Genomic DNA, 22,299 nt, shown 5'->3' on the forward strand with positions numbered 1-22,299 from the left:
CAAATGCCCTTTAACTTAAACACACTCATTTTCATCAAGTGAATTGGAAACCCCCTGCATGTGTTACATATTTTTACGTATCTCGCCTCTTTGCAGTGCCTTTACCGGAGGTGTGCGCGTGGGTCATGCAAAGACGGGACTTGATCATCCAGCAGATGACAGAGGCTTGCCTCAACCAGATTATGGACTCCCTCGTGGCGCGCAACCTCATCATGCGGGAGGACTACGAGTCCGTGTTGACACAGCCAACTCGCACGGCCAAGGTTCGCCGCCTCCTGGACACCTACAGCCCCTCCTTGCCCACACAAGAGCCCGTCGCCAACATCATCGTACACAAGCTTTTCTTGAACAAGCAGATGGGACTCAAGCCCTTCCCCACTTTGCCCAGCTAGGACCGTGCTCCTGCTTCAAAAGACATTTTCCTCTTCACCTCGAATTAGCACGGTTGGCTGCGTACGGTGCGAAAGAAGTTGAACATACACACAGCGACATGGCCAAGCAGTGACGCATTTGCCGCTTATTGCAGGGAGTTTGCAATTCGAACCCAACGGTTGCCCTGGTTATTTCACTACTGCGGTGAAGTATGGTAAAAACAATTCCCATGAATGACACAACATAGGCAGGCCTGCATCCTGAGTGGATTGACAAAGGGTTCTAAATTATTCTTATTTTGATGTTCACACGGTTATGATCGTTATCGCAATGGCTGTTGTAATAATTCATAATATTGGTCGCGAAAGCCTACGTGTTAAATTGTTGTAATAATGTACGGTATTGATGTTTAACGTTATTGTTTTGATCACCATTAGATAACACTTTAAAATTATCTCAGTTTTACAAACGTTCCTTATTTTTCAATAAGCTATGCAAAGAGTATATTTTATCCCGTAGGCTTTCGCGACCAATATTATTCATAATAAAGGTTTTTTGGTTAGATCGCGTTATTTATTAATGTGTCACAACCCTCCACCATCCGACAGGGCCAATCAGTAAAAATGTGTCACGTTGACAAAGGACAAATAGTTCACTGCTTTCGCCCACCAGTGTGTTGGAAGAGTGAATCCACAACATTTACAATTTTTGAGTACGACGTTTCACTGGTAATTACATCCAGCATCATCGGGCAATTTGCCAGAATAGTGAAGCCCTCCATCTGCTCCGGGTCTTAAATATAGCAGCAGGGTGACGTCATCATTTAACCCAATCAGATGCAGAGATCATATTAGTATAACAGATTTGTAATCAGTTAATTGTTTTGATTAATAATCAGTTATAGATTAGTAATTAGTTGGAATGTGTATTATTTAATAACTGAACCCAAACACTCTACCCAATCATGTGCAGAAATCAGAGGTGGGTAAAGTAGTGAATTATTTGTCTTTTGTCAACGTAACACATTTTTTACTGATTGGCCGTGTCGGGTGGTGGAGGGTTGCGACACATTTATAAATAACGCGATCTAACCCAAACCCCTTTATTATGAAGTATCTTTTATATTTTCAGAATTTGCTTTTCCATCTGGTATTCGGTGACCTCTTCTATCCCCTCATCAATGGTCAAGAGGTAGGCTGTGAGATTACTGGAGTTTGACTGATTACCTTATCCATAACAAAGCAATGGTTTCGGCATGAAGCATTGGAAATAATTCGAATTGTGTGTGTTTACAATGGGAACTGGATTAAGACAAACATCCTCAGATATCATTCTGAAAATACAATTGTGCCAGGTAGGACATGTGTGCAGGATGGGCGAGGTTCCGATTGTCAAGGCATACATTGGAGTTGGTCTCCACGAATCTGGTAACTAAGGGGAAGACCTAAAATACTGTTAAGGCACATCTTGTGAGATTACAATATGGATTGTCCAGCAGATGCACGATCTGGCGTAGGGTAGAAAACCTTGGCAGTGAAATGCGGTGGCATCGTTGGCTTTGGCTGTGGTGACATCGTGATCGTTGATCTTGGTTGAATATCTCCAGATATTACCTTGTTTTATGCTATTTTAATTGTTTCCTGCAGCATCCCCTTGAAATATTGTATACCACTCCACTTTGCCTAGGATATATTTAATCGCAAAGCAGCGAAGATGCTATGTGCATTTTTTTTAAAGGTAAAATTCTTAAATAATATATTCTTAAATAGTATATGATTTCTTCTCCAGAATTGTATTTCATTCCAAGTGACATTTTAAGAGAAGTGTTTTTTACACGTTTGAGGATTTGCCAGACTGGTAATGCAATACTTTTTCAGAGTAAATTTCTGTCTTTTTCCGTTTTGTAAACACTAAAAGGATTTACCATTTTGTACTTTTCATTTGGGTGTTGTTATAAGCATGGTTGGAAGTTCATATTTTTTGCGAATCTGTTGTATTTAATGAAAAAAACATTTTCTAAATCTAAATTAAACAGGAAATAGCGATTTTTTTTTAGCATTGCAGTGTTTATAAGTAGCACTTTCCAGTTCTTGTAATGTGTAACAAAAGTTTTTTTTAAATGCTTCGCTATCTCGCCGAGAGCAATTTGCAAGTTACGAGTGCTACAAGTTTACCAGTAATGTCTGCAGAATATTAATAACCATAATTCTCGCATTTATGTGCTAATCTCCTCTGCTCATTTAAACGTGTCATGTTATCGTCCATGAACATGGACGTATTTGCAGCAGTTGAAGCTCACCATTTCCACGTTCACGTTGCAAAAACGTCGCAAGCATCGCGAGAGATGGTGACGAATTGTGGATGCCTTCATCCAGCAACAGATTGACCATGTCTTAGGATAATAATATGTCAGTCTGTGAAATAACACATTGTGACATGCAGCCAGTAAAAATAATTTCTGGGATATTGCTGCTGAGTTTAGACCTGCAGTAAGCGCTCGGCATGTAACGCTGGATCTGTTAGATTAAAATACTTTATCCTCACAATACTAGGCGTCGAATCGTGCGTGTGAGAATCAATTTACAACTTATGGACGGTTGCAGTCTTTTTTACAGTGAACAAAACTGCAAAATAGAGATTACATTTTGTTCATTTTAGCAAGAAAATCCAAACGGGATGTTAAAATGAGGCAAAACGACTCTCTGATTGCAACCCCAAACTTTGAATCACTGGAGGTGGGGGGGGCGGGTGATTCTATTAAACAGCCGTAGCAAAACAATAAGTTATAGATAAAAGATTTTCAGCAGGTTTATGTTGTGTTATTCTTGCCTTACCCCCTGCAAGAGTGTGGGTGGGGAATGTAGACAAATGTTGTGGTGCATAACGAGTGGGCCCTCCTTTTTGGTATTTATTTTTGCTCAGCAATTGTCATCGACGTGGCCTTGCTGCGATTGTTACACCAGGAGGCCCCAAAGTATGGCCCACGTGTGGGATATACGGAACTGTGCCTTTTATTAAAATGTTAAACACATATTTGGGCATCTTTGTCCTGAGTTGGTTGTTTATTGAGTGAAGATAAAAGTCCATTGAAATGTTTGCAATTTTGCAAGAAATATGGTGAAAAGTAGGTAATTGTGCATCACTTAATGGCTTAATATTAAGGCTAATAGTGCTTGTTTACAAATATTTTTTAAATGTATGCAAATAATATTTTTCTACATTTATATGCATTCATTGTTTCAGTAAATTTTTTAAAACACCTGATTTATGTGCATAACTTTAGCGAAAATGTTTATCCTGTATCCCAAAATATTCACTATCTCAGATTTGCTGGGGACAGTCATAATAACTGCTGATGAAAATACAATTCAGAAATGACAGTTAAAACTTAAAGATGGGTGCCAAGGGAGATTCGAGATAAATTTGATCAAAGCAAGTCACATTCAATACGTTCACTGGAAGATAGAAGATATGTTGGAGGGAAAAATGGAAAACAAAGAGTATGTATCCGTAGCGAAATCCCTGCGACTGTGTGTGTAGTGACTGACTTGGAGACTCAAGTTCTTGGAGGCAGTTCTTTCATTAAATCGAGCACCCTTTGCACAATACACACCCTACGCTGGAACACACCCTTCCCTCTCTCTTAAAACACAACTCTACGTAAGTTAAATTATTATTTGAAGCTTTCGTGACTGCAGGGATTCATATTCTTGCTTCTTTCGCTAAAGTCACGTAGCCTATACACAACACTAGCCGTCTGACACTGACGGCGCTGAACCGAGACACCCAACTACCCTCTAGCAGCTCAATATCAGGTGAAGACGACATCGACGAAGGTGACGAGACTACAGCGACGATGTCGACGATCTTCAATAGCAATGACTGGGATCCCGCTCCAAACGACAGCCCCGAGGTCCCCTCCCGGGGTGCCTCTTATACTGTCAGCGTGGCCTGGCTGTGTCCCCAGCCACATCCCCCTTCTGGAACCTACTAGCGGGCTCTCGATGTGCCCCTTCCCGAAACCTTTCCCCGAACACATTCCTTGCGGAGGGAGCTGGTAGGAACGTTGGGTTGCTCGGGCAATGGCCTGCAGGGTCAACGGCGGCGTGGTGTATTCCGCAAATATGCCCGACTGTGAGGGCGGGCACAAGCCGGCGTGAGTAGGTTAAACGTTGAGTTTTATAAGGGCACCACGGGGTGACCAGCCCCTACATACCCAGCCCCACCCACCACCCAGCCCCTCCCCACCCAGCCCCACCCTACCCAAACCAGCCCCTCTCCAACCAGCCCCTCCCCTCCCCACCCAGCCCCTCCCCACCCAGCCCCTCCCCACCCAGCCCCTCCCCAACCAGCCCCTCCCCACCCTCCCCACCCAGCCCCTCCCCACCCAGCCCCTCCCCAACCAGCCCCTCCCTACCCTCCCCTCCCCAACCAGCCCCTCCCCACCCAGCCCCTCCCCACCCAGCCCCTCCCCACCCAGCCCCTCCCCACCCTCCCCTCCCCACCCAGCCCCTCCCCAACCAGCCCCTCCCCAACCTCCCCTCCCCACCCAGCCCCTCCCCAACCAGCCCCTCCCCACCCTCCCCACCCAGCCCCTCCCCACCCTCCCCTCCCCACCCTCCCCTCCCCACCGAGCCCCTCCCCACCCTCCCCTCCCCACCCAGCCCCTCCCCAACCAGCCCCTCCCCAACCAGCCCCTCCCCACCCTCCCCTCCCCACCCAGCCCCTCCCCACCCTCCCCTCCCCACCCAGCCCCTCCCCACCCTCCCCTCCCCACCCAGCCCCTCCCCAACCAGCCCCTCCCCACCGTCCCCTCCCCACCCAGCCCCTCCCCACCCTCCCCTCCCCACCCAGCCCCTCCCCACCCAGCCCCTCCCCACCCAGCCCCTCCCCACCCTCCCCTCCCCACCCAGCCCCTCCCCACCCTCTCCTCCCCAACCAGCCCCTCCCCACCCTCCCCACCCAGCCCCACCCTTCCCACGCAGCCCCCTCCCTCCCCACCCAGCCCCTCCCTGCACGACGGACGGACACAACAATCCCTTGTGGGCTGGTGTCACCAGGAGGTCCCTGCCGGTGTCAGAGTGACTCCCGGTTGGGTGATTGACTCCCTCTCCCCGTTCTGGAATGTGTCTCTACCGGTTCCGGAAGGCATCTACCGAGCGGATGAACAAAAACACGACACGGAGGCTTTCGTGACTGCAGGAATCCATCCATACCGTTTGGTTTCTTTGGGTAAAGTCACGAAAGATAGAACAAATAATAATAGGAGAAGAAGCAGAGGAGGAGGAATAAGGAGAAGAAGAAGAAACCCTCCGGCTGCTGGAAGATTCTTCGGGAAGACGCTCCCTGCGAGTTCGCTGACGAGGCCAAGTTGGAAGTTGTTACTACAACTCGGCCTTCAAAAGTACGTTGACACTCGCTTAACGTGACACGCTCGTGCGATTGTTACGGTTTAACATGCAAGGATATATGTGTACATTGGTGGACATGACGAGTGACAGAATTGTAAGGGGTGGGTGGGGTGGCTCCGGTGGAGTTTGCCTTGTGAACTGTCCTGGTCCTCGGTCTGGGAACGTGGAGTGTGTCTCCTTGAAAACGTATCGCTCACGCAGCGTGCTGTGGCCAACCCGGCACCGTTGCGATTGTGTAAACGAGTCGCCTAAAGTTGTCCTTTTAAAACATTTTGTTTCTTAAAATCGCTTGCAATGTACGGTACTGAGGGGAGCGGTGGCGCAGCGGTTAGCGCGCTCGACTGTGAACGCGACATCGTCGCTTGGGAAGTGAATATCTCAACCTGGCCTGGCACACCAACCTTGATGCTGACCCACGTGGGGAAGTATGGTCGAAACAACCTCCCCCCCCCCCACCATGACGACAGGGCGTGTGGAGGGCCCTCATCCAGCAGTGGATTTAACAAGGGCTCTGGGATGTAGACACACGCCGTTTAATCACTTATCGTGTTAGTTTCACCTGCAAATTTAGAACCCCTCCAAGTGTCACCTGCAACTTTAGACCTCCCCTCCCCTCTCCTGGCCACGTGTGAATTTGCGCCAGGGTCGACAAAAAGCCCCCCACGTTGGGGAATGCGTTCCTGACGAATATTCCAAACGACGTGAAATCAAAGCGATTTACGAGGGTTAGTAGATGATGGTGGTGGAGGCGAAGATCTGAGATGCCACGGATATCGAGAGAGGACGAGATTATGCTGACAGCGACGTAAGTGTGGGGGGTCGAGACGACGTAAATTTCGATTTAAAGCTTTCGTGACTGCAGGGATTCATCTTCTTGGTTCTTTCGGTAAAATCACGTAGAAGGGAAATAATAAAATAGTAAAAATAAAACATAAAATATTTTATGTTTAATTTTTCGGTAAAATCACGTAGAAGGGAAATAATGAAAATAAAACATAATAAAATATTTTATTTTTATTATTTTATGATTTCCCTTCTACGTGACTTTACCGAAAGAACCAAGAAGATGACGACGTAAATTTGAGAAACGACGTAGAATGTGGGGAGACGCCAATGGGGTTTATTGCCGTAATTGGCTTTCGGAGAAATTCTCGGCACTCACGATCTGGACTTTTCAGCTTCGTAAGGAGATGGGAGAGTGGCCAAGAGGGAGTGATTCTTGCGTGAAGCGTGTGACCCGCTGATGTGCGTGGGGCTTCGTCCGGTACCGTAGAATCCCACAAAACCACTTGAGTCAGAGGTTACTGGGCCTCCTGAACATGAGTCCTGAGAATAATTGAGGCTCTCCTACCTCAATGAGTAATTGGCGCTTATAAATGTCACATTATTGCAAGAGTAGAGCTAAAATCAGTGCATTTTCAACTTCAGTAGCTACAGGAACAAAGTTAGCCTGTTATTTTTATGAACATTTTATGAAATGGGGTTTCACTGTTGTGCTGCATAGCTTCTCTGATGGGTTTTCTGGTTGTACTGCGTGTTATTCGAGACGTCCAAAATTTCGCGTGACGTGCTCAGAGCTTCAGCAACTGCATGTATCGGCTCACATTCTTAATTACGTAACGTGAACTGCTCCATTCAGTTCCTGAAGGAGCTTCCAGCACGTGGAGCAAAACGTCGGACATCATGCCGAACAACACACGTTACAACCCCAAAACCACATCGGACAGCTATTTACGTCTTGTTCAAGAGCAGTTTGTGGACATATGTGCCTGATTTCGAAAAGTGTATTGGTTTAGCCATGTTTGTTTGTTGTAGTACAGACATAGACTGATGGCCTTAATCTAAGTTGTCTTGTAGTTGTTGTTCTTTGACTTGCATCCCACTGGGATTTTTGCACACAGCGTTGGTGTACGGTGTTTTTTCTGCAATATTTTGCTGTCTTTTCTTGGATTTTCTGTTTGCACTCAGTCACATATTCACTTTAAGATGTTTTTGTTCATGTTTTAGTTTTTTGTTTGTTGCGGTTGCACCCGATTCAAGAGCCGAATGGCTCACAGGGCTATACCTAATAAATGAACTTGAACTTTAAACTTGTTCTCAAACTGCACTGATAACGGCGTGGATGCTGTCCCTCAGGCTGCCGATGGCATGGTACGTGGGGGTGGACGTTGGCACTGCGAGCGTGCGGGCCGGCCTGGTCGATCGCGACGGCACGGTGCACGCATGGGCCTCAGAGGAGATACGCGTCCATCAACCACAGGCTGGCCGCTATGAGCAAGACTCGCAGGACGTGTGGCGGGCGTGTTGTCACGTCGTCCGGGTAACCGCTGCACCCTAACATCTTACATCGTGATTTAAAGCTTTCGTGACTGCAGGGATTCATATTCTTGGTTCTTTCGGTAAAGTCACGTAGAAGGGAAATAATAAAATAATAAAAATATTAAACAATTAAATTCTCACGACGTTTCGACTGCAACACAAGCAATCATCATCAGGTGTGAAATCCACAAATTTTCTTGCTCTGGATTTCACACCTGATGATGATTGCTTGTGTTGCAGTCGAAACGTCGTGAGAATTTGATTGTTTTATATCTTATTTCCCTTCTACGTGACTTTACCGAAAGAACCAAGAATATGATAATTGTTTTTTTACCCTTCTATCTGGCAACAAAACTGACACCTTTTTTTACAAGGAGTCATGTTTGCATAGACCACAATTCCTGCGGTCATAATGCAAACAAAAAACATAACTTTGATAATGTATGTACTGTCCTTGAAGTTGATTGGTCCACACCCGAGACAGCTTTCCTTAGAGCCTAGTCTCACATGGGTTGGACCAGATGACGCCAAAAAGCGCCTTTTTCCAATGGTGGAACCAAGAATATCTTCCATTGTGTCAAGGTCTCTCCAAGCCATCGCCGTCTCTCATGGTCTTGCAACGCAACACTCCGTTTAGCTTCTACATCGGTGCCGTTTTCAACACTCCATTTGATATCCGGTTGGGATTGTTCCCCTTCTTCGGTTGCTACTCTGTCATTAGTCTTGCGTGTGCCTGAAAAGGCGACGATTAATGTACAACGAATTTAACAAGTTAGCCGTAAATGTTGATAACTCTCCACCACAAGTCCAAGTGGAAGACTTACTTTTATAGAAGTGTGTGTTCAATCGCACACTTAGAAACATGCCTGCCTTTTTAGGTGGTCCCCGTAATGGACATGTCCTCTTACTTTGTGCAACGTCTTCAGTTGCAGATACCTTTACACTCTCAAACAAATGTGAATAGTCTTGTATATTCAGCTGTGCCAGGGTTAGTTATTTAGCTGTGCCAGGATTGGTTACTTTGTAAACCCCTTTACAAAATACATGATATCGCACATTCACTCGCCCATTACTATTTGTCTGTAACACCTGCAAAGGTGTAGGCTGTTTAATATTCAGTACTGCATTTTGCACAGGTGTCTTATGGACAAATCTAAACAATAGAAAAGAGCTGTGGTTTTGGTTATATTGGTAGGGAGTTCCCTTTCCCTAATCAAAAAATTAAGTTGCATCCTGCAAACACATGGAATTGCATATATATGTGTGCTGTTCTTTGCTTCACATGGTATAAGGTTCAGAATTGGCACTTTCGTAAATGCATTTAGATTTTTTTCTCACAAAATGCCCTGGCATAATATTCCACATCTATTACCCCCTTATCGTGACAATTCATGAAATTGTGAGTATGCCGAATGTGAGAATGTGCCTCTCGTGTTAATGCACAGACTTCCAATATGGAATTCAGCATGTGAACATATAAATTCAGTTACTGTTAATATTACATCATTTTGTGGAACCTTTTTACCATTTCATTTGAGTGCAGCAGTATATTCAGTGCCTGTGTTTTAGTACTGCACTTACTACCAAATTAATATTCCTTGTTTTTTCTTATTTTCTCTCCCACCTCACTTTGCCACGTCTTCATTGTATGCAGCAAGTGACCACAAATGTGGACGTGCATCAGATACGTGGGATAGGTTTTGATGCCACATGCTCGCTGGTGGTTCTGGATGAAAACTTTGGCCCGCTTCCAGTTAATGAAGAAGGTAATTGGCACCTTTAAAATTAACTGACACTTTGCTTTATTTAGGTTAGTGCCTGATATTCTTACACACGGCACAATTTTTTATACAAATGAAAACTTCTGAATTTTTGTATTAATTTTAGACTTCCTAGCATAGGTGCATTTATTGCCTATTTGTTTGTACTGATGGCAAATGTGCCCAGTAAAGTGTTATAAACGAGACTTTAAAACTCATCATAATAGTATTGCACACGCATGAACAGGAGAATGAGTGCACAGAATGCAAGAGGCCAAACACCTGCACTCATTATCGTTGACAATGGACGAAGCTGTAATAATGATCTATTACATTAACTGCCAACATTGACTGACAACATTAATGGCGAAATACCCTGATGCCTCTTACACAGGGGAAAGGTGCCGTAATATTGTGATGTGGTGCGACCACCGTGCCATCGGTGAGGCGGACCAGATAAATTGCACGCGACACGCGGTCTTGGCATCACTCGGCGGGGTCATGTCTCCTGAGATGCAGCCCCCAAAACTGCTGTGGCTTAAACGGGTGAGACAAAATAAGCTAATAGCTCAGTGGGCTTTACCTGGTAAGATAAAAATTGTTTCGTTTTATTTGTATATTTTAATCAGTGATTTGCTTACCTTTTCCTATCATTTACACTCTTATCGGGTTTTTATATTGTGTGTTGTTGTAACGTTTAGACCTGCCCGTACTGGACAGCTGTGAAAAAGAGCATTGTACCTCATCGGATTCCTCGAGTATAAATACAGATTCTGATTCTATGTGACGATTCGTATACAACCACGCGTAAGTTGTGCATAATGTTTGCTGTTAAAGGACTAAATATACAACTCAGAAAATTAATATTTCTTAATATTGTAGATGGATACCTAATTTGTGTGTCCTGGACTGTGAAACACAAGTTTTAAGCTTAATTAATGTGAACAAAAGTCTAGACAATGCATTACAGAACTCCATTTACATCACTGCAAAACGATACCCATACATTTGAAAACATCAATGATGTCGTCTGGAGAAATAGCAATATTTGACTGGATCATGTTAAGTTTTGTATATCCAGTCAAGAGTTTTTAAAGATGCAGAGTAAGTCCCTGAGATGTTTCCGAGGAATGAGTAACATTGAACAGTTGTTCAAGAGATGTTCCATCATTTGAGGTGCACCACTTTCGCACTGTGGAGTGTCTTTGAGTCCCCATTTGTAACCGCAGTGTCCGTGTGATGTGTTGATGTGAATACTTAATTGCAGTGATAACACTAAAACATTGTCGTACGTAGCACCTGCCTGTGATTGTAAAGGTGTTTTCTAATTTACGAAACTTCATTTCCGCGTTAGACTATTCTGGGAGACACAAGCTTTGCAGGTGTCAAAATGCAGGAGTGCTGTCTTTTTAATTGTCTTCAAGTCAAAAGTTCAGCAATAAGTGTTTGCATGTATTACACAACAGTATAACAGTTATGTACCATGATTTAATTTAATTCCTTAGAACCTCCCAGACTCGTGGAAGAAGGCATGGCATTTTTTTGATCTTCCGGATTTCTTGACGTGGAAGGCAACAGGATCTCTGACCAGGTCATAATCATCACATTGTCACTTGCAATCTCATACTATTTCCCGTGCCTCTAATTAGCACCGTTGCCTATGTATGGTGCCCATTAAGTTCAACATACACACAAATGACTGTACCAAGTGCTAAAAATCAACTGACTTTTGCATCTCCTCCGAATATTGTCCTTGCTTGAAACTGCATTTGAAATATAGAGGCCAGCTCCTTCAATTTGCTAGTCTGAGTTGAATAAGAACCAAAAACTCAAGATATCCTTCTGTAAAGGTGTAATCATATAGTACATGAGTGGAGGAAGCCTTTATCAACGTCTGCACCAACCAAGTGATGTTTTTTGCTAATAGCCTTTCAGTGTGCCACTCTAAATGTAAAAAAAGAAGACTACGTTTTCTTGCAGCCATCCAAGTGATAGGCCACGAGACAACTGGTTATTATGTGCGCAGTAAACAGCAACATACTGATGAACAAACTGGAGAATATTGGCACGTAAACTCGCGTGAATGTTTTAATTGAAGTTGATAAGGCATCATCGTTCGCTCTTGTGCATATAACGAGTGTTTACTTGGCTAAATTTAGGATTCAAGCAGGATTTCGTATTGTGTTGTCAATTGTTTAATTTAGTGCACAGTGATGCATACAATGTTTCCGTTGTGCAATTGCAGATCTCTCTGCTGTGTGGTGTGCAAATGGACTTACAACGTGGACAGTGGATGGGATCAATCTTTCTGGGATGAGATTGGATTATCTGACATTTGCCAAGAAGGATATTCAAGAATAGGTGGGGGAGGCATACACAGTAACGACTCCCCGGAGTGTGCGAGCAAATGTATTAGCACAAAGCTGCAGTCGTCCATCCATCCATCCGTACGTACGTGCGTGCGTGCATTGACCCATGCAGGTGTTGACTTCCTGGGACCTGGCCAGCCCCTATCAGGGGGCCTGACCATGCATGCAGCCGATGAGCTGGGCCTTCAACCTGGCACTGCTGTGGGAGCTGCTCTCATCGATGCACATGCCGGCACTATCGGTGAGTGACTGCTGCTGGGATGAACTCCTTGTCATACATTTGCAGGGTGTCTCTGCAAAAACAACAAAAACATGATTTAGATGTAATTAGCTTTTCACATAACCCTATGATCCCAGGGATATTGAAAGATTGTTTTAGCTGCTTTTATTGTGAAATAATGCCGACCTTGTGGAAGAAATGTGGGTATGAACCTACAACACCGTGAAGTTTAATTGGAATTTTCATTTGTGTGAGGCTGTCAATGTTTGCCTAGGTGTGATTGGAGGAGACGTCACTGGCTTGGGCCTGGCCTGTGAAAGCCAGCCAATCACAGCCAGGTTATCAATGATTGGTGGCACATCAACCTGTCACATGGCTGTAAGTTTGCCACCAAATGTATTGCTTATAAACAATATTTTAAACGCAAAATGGTACACACTTTCAAATGTAATATTGTGCTTTACAAACACGTGAGAAATTTTTTATTGAGAATAAAACATTTTATTTTCAAGAAAAGTTTATTTTCACTCTTAATTTTCGAGATGATTCTGTTTTACGGGCCATTAGTGTCGGCTACACATTTGTGTGATTATCTGTGATTTAATAGTGGGTGACCAACATTAGCAAAACAAGCAGCAAACCCCATTTTTTGTACCGTACTTGTAAGTTCCCACATTCATAATCAACGATTTTTGGGTTTAGATCGCATTTATTTATAAATGTGTCGTAACCCTCCACCACCCGACACGGCCAATCAGTAAAAATGTGTCACGTTGACAAAGACAAATAGTTCACTGCTTTAGCCCACCGGTGTGTTGAAGCAACAACATTTACAATTTGAGTACGACGTTTCGCTGGTAATTGCAACCAGCATCATCGGGCAATTCACCAGAATTGCCCGATGATGCTGGTTCACTGCTTTAGCCCACCGGTGTGTTGAAGCAACAACATTTACAATTTGAGTACGACGTTTCGCTGGTAATTGCAACCAGCATCATCGGGCAATTCGCCAGAATTGCCCGATGATGCTGGTTCACTGCTTTAGCCCACCGGTGTGTTGAAGCAATTGCCCGATGATGCTGGTTGCAATTACCAGCGAAACGTCGTACTCAAATTGTAAATGTTGTTGCTTCAACACACCGGTGGGCTAAAGCAGTGAACTATTTGTCTTTGTCAACGTGACACATTTTTACTGATTGGCCGTGTCGGGTGGTGGAGGGTTACGACACATTTATAAATAAACGCGATCTAAACCCAAAAATCGTTGATTATGAATAACATTGGTCGCGAAGGCCTCACACGTGTTCAACTAAATGCCCACAACCTGCACTGACCAGCATGTCAAGTTGAGTTACAAAAACGACGAACGCAGCGTGGGGAGGCCCTCATCCAGAAATGGATCGACAAAGGTTTGTGTATGCATGTAGACGTTTCGTCTGTAATCGAGAATAATTCTGTACCGTCTTTAGTCTTCTTATTCTGACTCGCCATCACCCTCTTTGCTGCTGTTCACACAGCTGAGCGACAAGGCGCTGTTTGTGGGTGGTGTGTGGGGGCCGTACCTCTCGGTCGTGCTTCCTGGACTTTGGCTCAACGAGGGAGGACAGAGTGCCACAGGAAGCCTGGTCTCTAATCCATCCATCACATACATTACACAACTGTGGCAGAATGACATTGACGATTGCATGTGTGTGTGTGTGTGCTTGTGTTCTGGCATGCATGTGTATGCAAGAATAATTGTTTGTCTGTGTCAATGTCTTGTCGTGTACAGATTGAACATATAGTGGCTGGTCATCCTGCATACAATGAGCTGAAGAAAATTGCTGATGCCAGGTGACGTTTTCATCAAATTTGATTTATGACTGCACCTCATCACAACAGAAGTAGAAATTTAATTCTGCCATATCTTAAGATAAACCCATGCACTTGTGCCATCATAATAAAATCCATACACCTTCCACATATTAACTTTAATCCTTTTGTATTATACCAGCGGTCAGTCAACCTATGAATGGCTGAATCGGCGAGTGGTTTCTATGGCAACTGAGGGAGCTCCACCTGCTACTTTGACTTCTGACCTCCACGTGTGCCCGGATTTCCATGGCAACCGATCCCCGCTAGCCGACTCTTCCCGCAAGGGAATGGTACGGTTTTACGTTATTAATATCTACATTTCCATCAAAGTCTTGTTCAACTATGAGCTTTGAACTCCACAGGCTTCAGATTGTGGAATCATTGCGTACAATAACTGTGGATTTTTTTTTACTTACGGTTATTTTAACTTATGACAATATCTTGGTAACTTGCCTATTTCTTTGTGACTTTGCACAACCATCCTCTGTGTATGCAACAAGAGGGATTACTTATCAGATTGGGCTAGTGTTGTGTGGGCAAAATGTAATGAGTTGTGACTGATGGTCCAGTTGTATTTTTACTTGGTATTTCATGCTGTTCTCATTGCGGTGTTGATGCATCATATTAAACTGGTGTACTCTTCATAAAATAACGCCAATGCAATTGTCTAAATATAGGGAAATCCCATCTTGTCTTGTACCTTCAGGTGATTGGTTTGGACTTGAGCCGCACATGTGATAGCCTGGTGCTACTCTACTTGGCCACCCTGCAAGCCCTCGCTGTGAGTTGAAAGCGACTTGACGATCACGGGTTGGTTCTCCGATGTAGTTCTGGTTTTGCCAAGTGTTCTGCGTAATGAAACTCCCATCACTTGGAGTGAAACGTCGGACATGCAGAACAACATGGTACAATCTAGATTTGAAGTTTAATCTAGATGGTACAACCAAAAAATGCATCGAATACCGATAAAGTGGCGCATCCGCAAAAACCTATGCAGCAGCTACTGTTGGTATTGTGCTATGGTTGATGTGTTGTTTTCAACATGGCTTCTCTAGTATGTATTTCAACTTGAAACTTGTTCACTCTCATATTCATAGTTCTTTCGGTAAAGTCACGTAGAAGGGAAACAATAAAATGATAAAAATATAAAATAATAAATTCTCACGACGTTTCGATTGTGTTGCAATCAAAACGTCGTGAGAATGTGTTTCAATCGAAACGTCGTGAGAGTTTTAGATTTTTATTATTTTATTGTTTCCCTTCTACGTGACTTTACCGAAAGAACCAGGAATATGAATCCCTGCAGTCACGAAAGCTTTAAATCAAAATGTGTTCACTCTCTCCTAATGGCATTTATTTGACAAAAAAAAATTGCTTTTAATTTTGAGTTTTGTGTCCTATCTACGTGACTTTACCGAAAGAACCAAGAATATTAATTCCTGCAGTCATGAAAGTTTTAAGTCTAAGTAATATTTTAAGGACTTGCATATTTGTATCTGTCTTATTAGATTTCCAAACAGTCATTATAAGAGTAAATGGCACTTGTACAAATATAACTTGAATTTCAAACCTGGTATTCTGGTAAATGTTTAACATCGTAATATAAAAACAATAACATGAAATATCAACTGCTATGGGAATGCATTTACATTAACACAAACATGTTTTTTACGATTTTTTTTTATAAATATGAATTGATCACGGCTGCATAACCTTTTTTAAAGTAATAATGCCAACTGTTTGTGTCTTCCACCCATAGCTTGGGACACGCCACATCCTTAATGCGATGACACAATCGGGCCACAATGTGAGCGCAATATTCATGTGTGGAGGGCTGAGCAAAAATTCATTGTACGTGCAGGCACATGCAGATGCCACGGGTAAGCCAACATTCCCATACACTGCTTGGAATGTCTCCATGAACCTGTCTGAAACGGGTGATTACCTCATTAAACGTGTGCACGGTGGACCCTCTCATAAATGTCTATGGTTAAAAGTGGCATCCCCAGATTTTGCACGTATTGAGGTCTCGTTTGTGTGATGTACCGTCGTACTCTGGTCAAACGTTCAGTGTATCTTGTTTACGTAACACTATAAGGCTTGAGATGTAAACACTGGATGGAGGTGACAAGAAGTTGTGAAAAATGTAATAAAATAGTGGAGGCCTTTGACTAGTGGTGGGATATTAATGGCTAAGGAAAAATAAATGTTGGGTTTTTTTTAATCAGTAGGATGCACAGCGTTCAATCGGTGTGAGTTATAATTCCAGTCAGGGGTCAATTTGGCCCTTCATCACTCTGGCTTCGATAAAATTAGTACTACTTTGTGAGGATTTGCTCAATGAAAATACTCACCACCACCATACACATGCGGAATCCCACTTAAAGATCAGGGTTATAGATAGGAGATTGGCGTCACCCCATGCTCAGTTGCGTGAGAAACCATATGTATGTCTGCGTTCATGTAAAACAACCACACCACTACCAGTTGAGATAGTAAATGTATAGCTTGTGCTCGATATGTTGGTAAGTTGTGCTTGTTTCTGTCCGGCAGGTCTTCCTGTTGTGCTTCCAGCAGAGGCCGAGGCTGTGGTGGTTGGGGCGGCCATTTTGGGAGCTTGCGCCTCTAAAGATTTTACATCCATGCAGGTGAGGCTCATTTGTGTTTTTCCGTTGACGGTGGTAAATTACGAATATAATCCTGAATACTTATGGATCAGTCAGCTTTTATCGCAGCACTGACAACTATGAATTGATGTGCATAATTGCAGGAGGCAATGCAGCACATGGTAAGGGTTGGCAAGGTGATTCATCCAGACCCTGCTGTAAGAAGGTAAGCCCATTATACGCTTAAAAAACTTGGACTCGTTTAGATTTAGAGCCGTGATCAGGAGTAGTGCAGTAAGCCTTTAAAACACCGCTTGCTCTTATTGCCAGTCACATGTATACAGTATATAAAGTAGGTGAAGAGTTACTTGTTTAATGCATTTGGAAAAATGGTGAAAAAGTCTTCTTGGTTTTTTCGGTAAAGTCACGTAGAATGGAAATAATAAAATAATAAAAATAAAACATAATATAATTATATAATACAATAATATATTAATATAATATAATAATTATTTCCATTCTACGTGACTTTACCGAAAGAACCAAGAAGATTAATCCCTGCAGTCACGAAAGCTTTAAATCGAAATGGTGAAAAAGTGTTCACATTTTCTTTACTAACAATGGGGCATTTTGCTGAGTCCGTGTGCTTTAGCCTTTTCATCAAAATATAAATCTGGCCCCTTAAGTGTATTAACGGGGATGGAGCAATCGTGCAGTTGTTGACATTGTAATATGAGGCCAGAAAATGGAGCTAATTCTTCATCCATGGCTAATATCAGTCACGAGTGATATCTCAAATTGTCCTCTGAACCCCTTCACCTGCACCGAGCTGTGTGGTGAAGTATGGTCAAACAACCCCCATGACTGACACATGGTTAGGAAGCCTTATCCTGCAGTGGATTTACAGGGCTTTACATTTTTATTAACCATCATATTGTGGTGTGCAGGCTGTTGTGAATGCAGATACATATTAGTGATAAATTGTAGCAGACATTGTGTTAAAATTCGCCTATGTGAAATAACAAATCTTGCAGTTGTCAACTTATTTTAATTTGATATACATTAGTGCCTGACATGCCATTCACGTAATTAAAATATTGATTTGGTGATGTGTGCAGCTTCTATGAGAGGAAGTACAAGGTGTATATGCTCATGGGCCGTAATCAACTGGAGTATCGCTCGCTTATGAGTTCTGCGGACCACCATGCCAACTCGTAATCAAGGGCAGATGAACGACGATAATTAATTATTAGTAAATGCAGTTGTGCCAAAGAACAAAATGTATTCATTTATCGATGCGTTGATTGAACGTGTATTCCACAAATCTGATTTGTAACTATGACCAGTAAATATGCAGCCCAGCAATGACTTGGGTCACGTCACCATCACGGCGTGTGGCGAAGGGCCTCCACTGGAGGGAGCCCTAGAGAGCTTGGAATTACGTCCAATCTTGACTCTGTTCAGTTTTAAATCAAATTGATTACTTTAAACACGCTTCATATTTTAACTCATGAAATGAAGTCTCCAGGTGATATCTAAAGTGGTATTTACACGATCAGTAATTTGTGTACACTATTACTGCTTATATGAACACTAAGTAAATTCAATTAGGTTTATGAAATGTACAACTTTTCAATGGCAAGATTGTCAAAATGAATATACAAAATACTGATTTTTCATTCTACTGTAATAACACTTTTATAAAGTGATTTGAATAAACGTGATTGCAATGTACACACATTTGAATTTGCCTTTTTCATCAACCGATACATTTGTTGTTGGATTTACCATCCTTAACCTGTATTGAGTCACCCACACCTCGTAATCAATTGTAACAATGGTCCGATTCAAGACTATTTTTACACTGTGGCGTCCTGTAATTCCTCGTGGCGAGAGGTGTTATCAGAGCACATTGAATGCAAGACGCTTGGTCCGATGTCTGATGAGCGTCAGTAATTTAATCTCCGGGGCATCCTTACATACCTAATTTACCGGGCCTCATCACCAGCCCCGTTCCAATTCTGGATGAAGGCCTCACAAAGCCGTCGCGAGCCCTGGTGGTCGTGCGATGTTACTTAGAACATGCACAGCTGGCTTCATCACTCCATCTCGATGGACGTAATCTCAGACGCAGTTCCATTTCTTGTTTGCTACTCGGCGCTGAGTCTTGACCATCAGCCATCGTTGACCATCGGCCATCCCGCACGCTCCCGATTAGCACGGTTGGCTACTTAAGGTGCAAAAGAAGTTCAACATACATCACCTCTTAACAACTACGCAACAATGAACTCGTGTCGTTTGTTAGTCGTCATGTCAACTTTCTTTTTTTCAATCGGCGGATTTAGAGAGTTTTACGTGTGAGAACAGCACGTGCCGCACACGTGCACACTGGGAGCCACAGGCAGTGCAGTACCCATGGGAGGTACTATGAGTTGGGTGTCATTGGAGACTAGCAGGTGTCGACTCTATAAGGACTACAATATGTAGAATACAATGATGAATGCGGTGGTGGGGTGGCAATATCGCCATTGGCCGTGACGATCTCTCATCCATTGTTGCTGAGATGATAACTGCAGTACATTAAATTTATTTCAAACACAATTATAACCGCTTTTTGGTGTGAATACGGTAAGGTATGTGCCACAGAGAAGGGCAATTACCTGAAACGTTGCCTATTATGTATTGTTTCCTTTTTAAGGTAGTGTAATTGGTAAAGTTTTGAGCTATTAAATTGTGGTTTAGTTTCACTGTCAACTCAATATAACTATCATTAGTGTCTCGGAGGTTTGTACGTAAGTTACTGAATTATTGGATTTCAGCGGTAATGTTACAACTCAAAACTCCATAAAATGTAAGGAAATAAAGAAATAATTTGGGCAGGCGCGGTGAGTCCACTACGGGCGTTGGCGCGCCGCCCCACCAAGTTGATGGAGATGAGAAATTATTTTTCTAATAAAAAAATACTTTTCTCAATTGTTTTGTGCGTTTTTTTATGTAATTATTTTTCAACGCGAATTTCCTAATGAAGGTAACAATTTAAGTTAATATTAGAAACCGTGGCAATGCCACAGTCCGATTTGTGCCTCAAAACGATTGTGAACTTAATTCGAGATTTGAAGTTTTCGTGACTGCAGGATCCATACTCTTTGGTTCTTTCGGTAAAGTCACGTAGGTGAATTTTATTTTATTTTGGTTGTGAACTTGTGAAGGTGTACCGAGTGAGAGACATACATCCCCCTTCATTCTTTTGTTTCCAGCATATTGGCCACGCCGTTTCAGACCCATTCATGGCCGCGAACAAGTCGCCCATGGCTGTGATGTGACGGATGTCACAACGCGAGTTTGCACTGTGCAAATATAGGTCACGACTTTTGCCAATGTCAAAGGAGTTGCGTAGTGTGGACTTGAGGGTCATGGGAACAGCATTTCAGTGCTTTGTTTTGTTTCGTAATGTTTATAAATGCCTCCCGTTGATAGATAAGAGTTCTATCGCGTTCACGGGAAGGCCAATGACATGACGAAGTTTGTATTAATTAGAACATTTTCAGAAGTCACTCACAACAGCCCCACATTGTGGAAATGTCACGAGCTACCACAGCAATTGGGTAATACCGTGCCAACCCATCAGAGCCGGCCCAGCCACTAAGCGACCCTTGCAATTGCAAAGGGCCCCGTGGCCAGCAGAGGGCCCCCCTAGAGTCACTGCTAGCTCGTGGGTGAAAAAAATCATACATCAAAGGGGCCTCCAACCAAATTTTGCTTAGAGCCCCCAAAGGTCTAGGACCGGTTCTGCAACCCATATGGTTTACTCGTGTTCTTGTTCAGGAAAATTGAGTTTTTCTGTATTTATTTGTGTCTCCCTTGTGATAGGACTTTGTCGGATTAACGTTGAGATGTATAAGGGACACGGGGTGACCAACAAGGCTTGAATTGGTCTGTAATAAAGTAGGGGCACTGATAAGGTGTTGACAGGAATGGCAATAAGAGGACGCGGACGGAAAGACGGGAACGGGTTAAACGGGAGCAAAGAGGAGAGAGGTGAGGAGGATGATGATGAGAGACGCAGGGGGTTGTATGATGGCCTCGTCGTTACTGCACGTGGCAGCGCGTGTTTTCAAAGGGGGCGTCGGAGAGAGTGGACGGATTGAGACTGGAGGTGGCCACACACACACAAGCCGTGCGATTTGCGGAAGGCTTGAGCTGATTTAGATATATACAGAAGAGTGATGCGCTGGTCGCGTCGATTGATTGAAATCCACGTTTCTTGAAACTCCCACCTGAGCTACCGGGGGAGTATAAACCGGAACGCGATCGAGTCTGAGCACTCCACCTCTTCCGAACGCAGCAGCAGCAGCAGCAGTGCGTCGTTACGGCCAGCGTCGAAGAGGAGGTTCAAAATACCGCACGGCAGAGAGTGTGAGATAGAGAGTGAGAGAGTGAGATTGAGATCGAGTGAGTTAGAGCGAGTGAGTGAGATAGAGTGAGTGAGATAGAGTGAGATAGAGTGAGTGAGATTGAGATCGAGTGAGTTAGAGCAAGTGAGGTTGAGATCGAGTGAGTGAGAGAGAGATCAGTGTGTGTGAGTGAGTTAGATCAAGTGAGTGAGATCGAGTGAGATAGAGTGAGTGAGTGAGATCGAGTGAGTTAGAGCGAGTGAGGTTGAGATCGAGTGAGTGATAGTGAGATCGAGTGAGAGAGAGATCAGTGTGTGAGAGTGAGTTAGATCAAGTGAGTGAGATTGAGATCGAGTGAGTGAGTGAGCGAGGTCGAGTGAGATTGAGATCGAGTGAGATTGAGATCGAGTGAGATTGAGGTCGAGTGAGTGAGTGAGCGAGGTCGAGTGAGATTGAGATCGAGTGAGATCGAGTGAGATTGAGATCGAGTGAGAGTGAGATCGTGAGATATTGAGATCGAGTGAGATTGAGATCGAGTGAGATTGAGATCGAGTGAGATTGAGATTGAGATCGAGTGAGATTGAGATCGAGTGAGATTGAGATCGAGTGAGATCGAGATCGAGTGAGATTGAGATCGAGTGAGATTGAGATCGAGTGAGATTGAGATTGAGTGAGATTGAGATCGAGTGAGATTGAGATCGAGTGAGATTGAGATCGAGTGAGATTGAGTGAGATCGAGTGAGATTGAGATCGAGATCGAGTGAGATTGAGATTGAGATCGAGATCGAGTGAGATTGAGATCGAGATCGAGTGAGATTGAGATCGAGATCGAGTGAGATTGAGATTGAGATCGAGTGAGATTGAGTGAGATTGAGATTGAGTGAGATTGAGATTGAGTGAGATTGAGATCGAGTGAGATTGAGATTGAGATCGAGTGAGATTGAGATTGAGATCGAGTGAGATTGAGATTGAGATCGAGTGAGATTGAGATTGA

General features: G+C 43.5%; 2 protein-coding genes across 6 annotated transcripts in view; both read left to right on the forward strand.

Moving 5' to 3' along the window:
- Positions 1-3,405, forward strand: part of LOC133350895 (receptor-interacting serine/threonine-protein kinase 2-like) — a 30,873-nt gene extending 27,468 nt beyond the window's left edge. The window contains exon 14 of the mRNA XM_061565728.1: positions 97-3,405. Coding sequence (XP_061421712.1) covers positions 97-392 — 296 coding nt within the window. The 3' untranslated portion in view covers positions 393-3,405. The remainder of the gene's footprint in view (positions 1-96) is intronic.
- A 1,978-nt stretch (positions 3,406-5,383) lies between these two features.
- On the forward strand, positions 5,384-18,645 carry FGGY (FGGY carbohydrate kinase domain containing). Of its 5 annotated transcripts, none has more exons than XM_061565729.1 (17): positions 5,640-5,776; positions 6,427-6,588; positions 7,920-8,103; positions 9,757-9,868; positions 10,257-10,408; positions 11,368-11,453; positions 12,108-12,223; positions 12,344-12,472; positions 12,726-12,829; positions 13,969-14,076; positions 14,223-14,284; positions 14,445-14,595; positions 15,012-15,086; positions 16,065-16,185; positions 16,859-16,953; positions 17,076-17,137; positions 18,030-18,645. In XM_061565729.1, the coding sequence occupies exons 2-17, from the start codon at positions 6,545-6,547 to the stop codon at positions 18,127-18,129; spliced, it is 1,701 nt and encodes a 566-aa protein (XP_061421713.1). In that variant the 5' UTR covers positions 5,640-5,776; positions 6,427-6,544; the 3' UTR covers positions 18,130-18,645. The 5 variants fall into 5 exon arrangements, with proteins under 5 accessions (XP_061421715.1, XP_061421713.1, XP_061421714.1 ...); XM_061565730.1 differs by having other exon boundaries at positions 6,427-6,508; XM_061565731.1 differs by lacking the exon at positions 6,427-6,588 and having other exon boundaries at positions 5,384-5,776.
- The last annotated feature ends 3,654 nt before the right edge of the window (positions 18,646-22,299 follow it).

Source organism: Lethenteron reissneri, chromosome 35 (genome assembly GCF_015708825.2).
Source record: "Lethenteron reissneri isolate LAM-NWPU_2019-01 chromosome 35, ASM1570882v1, whole genome shotgun sequence".
NCBI classification, from domain to species: domain Eukaryota; kingdom Metazoa; phylum Chordata; class Hyperoartia; order Petromyzontiformes; family Petromyzontidae; genus Lethenteron; species Lethenteron reissneri.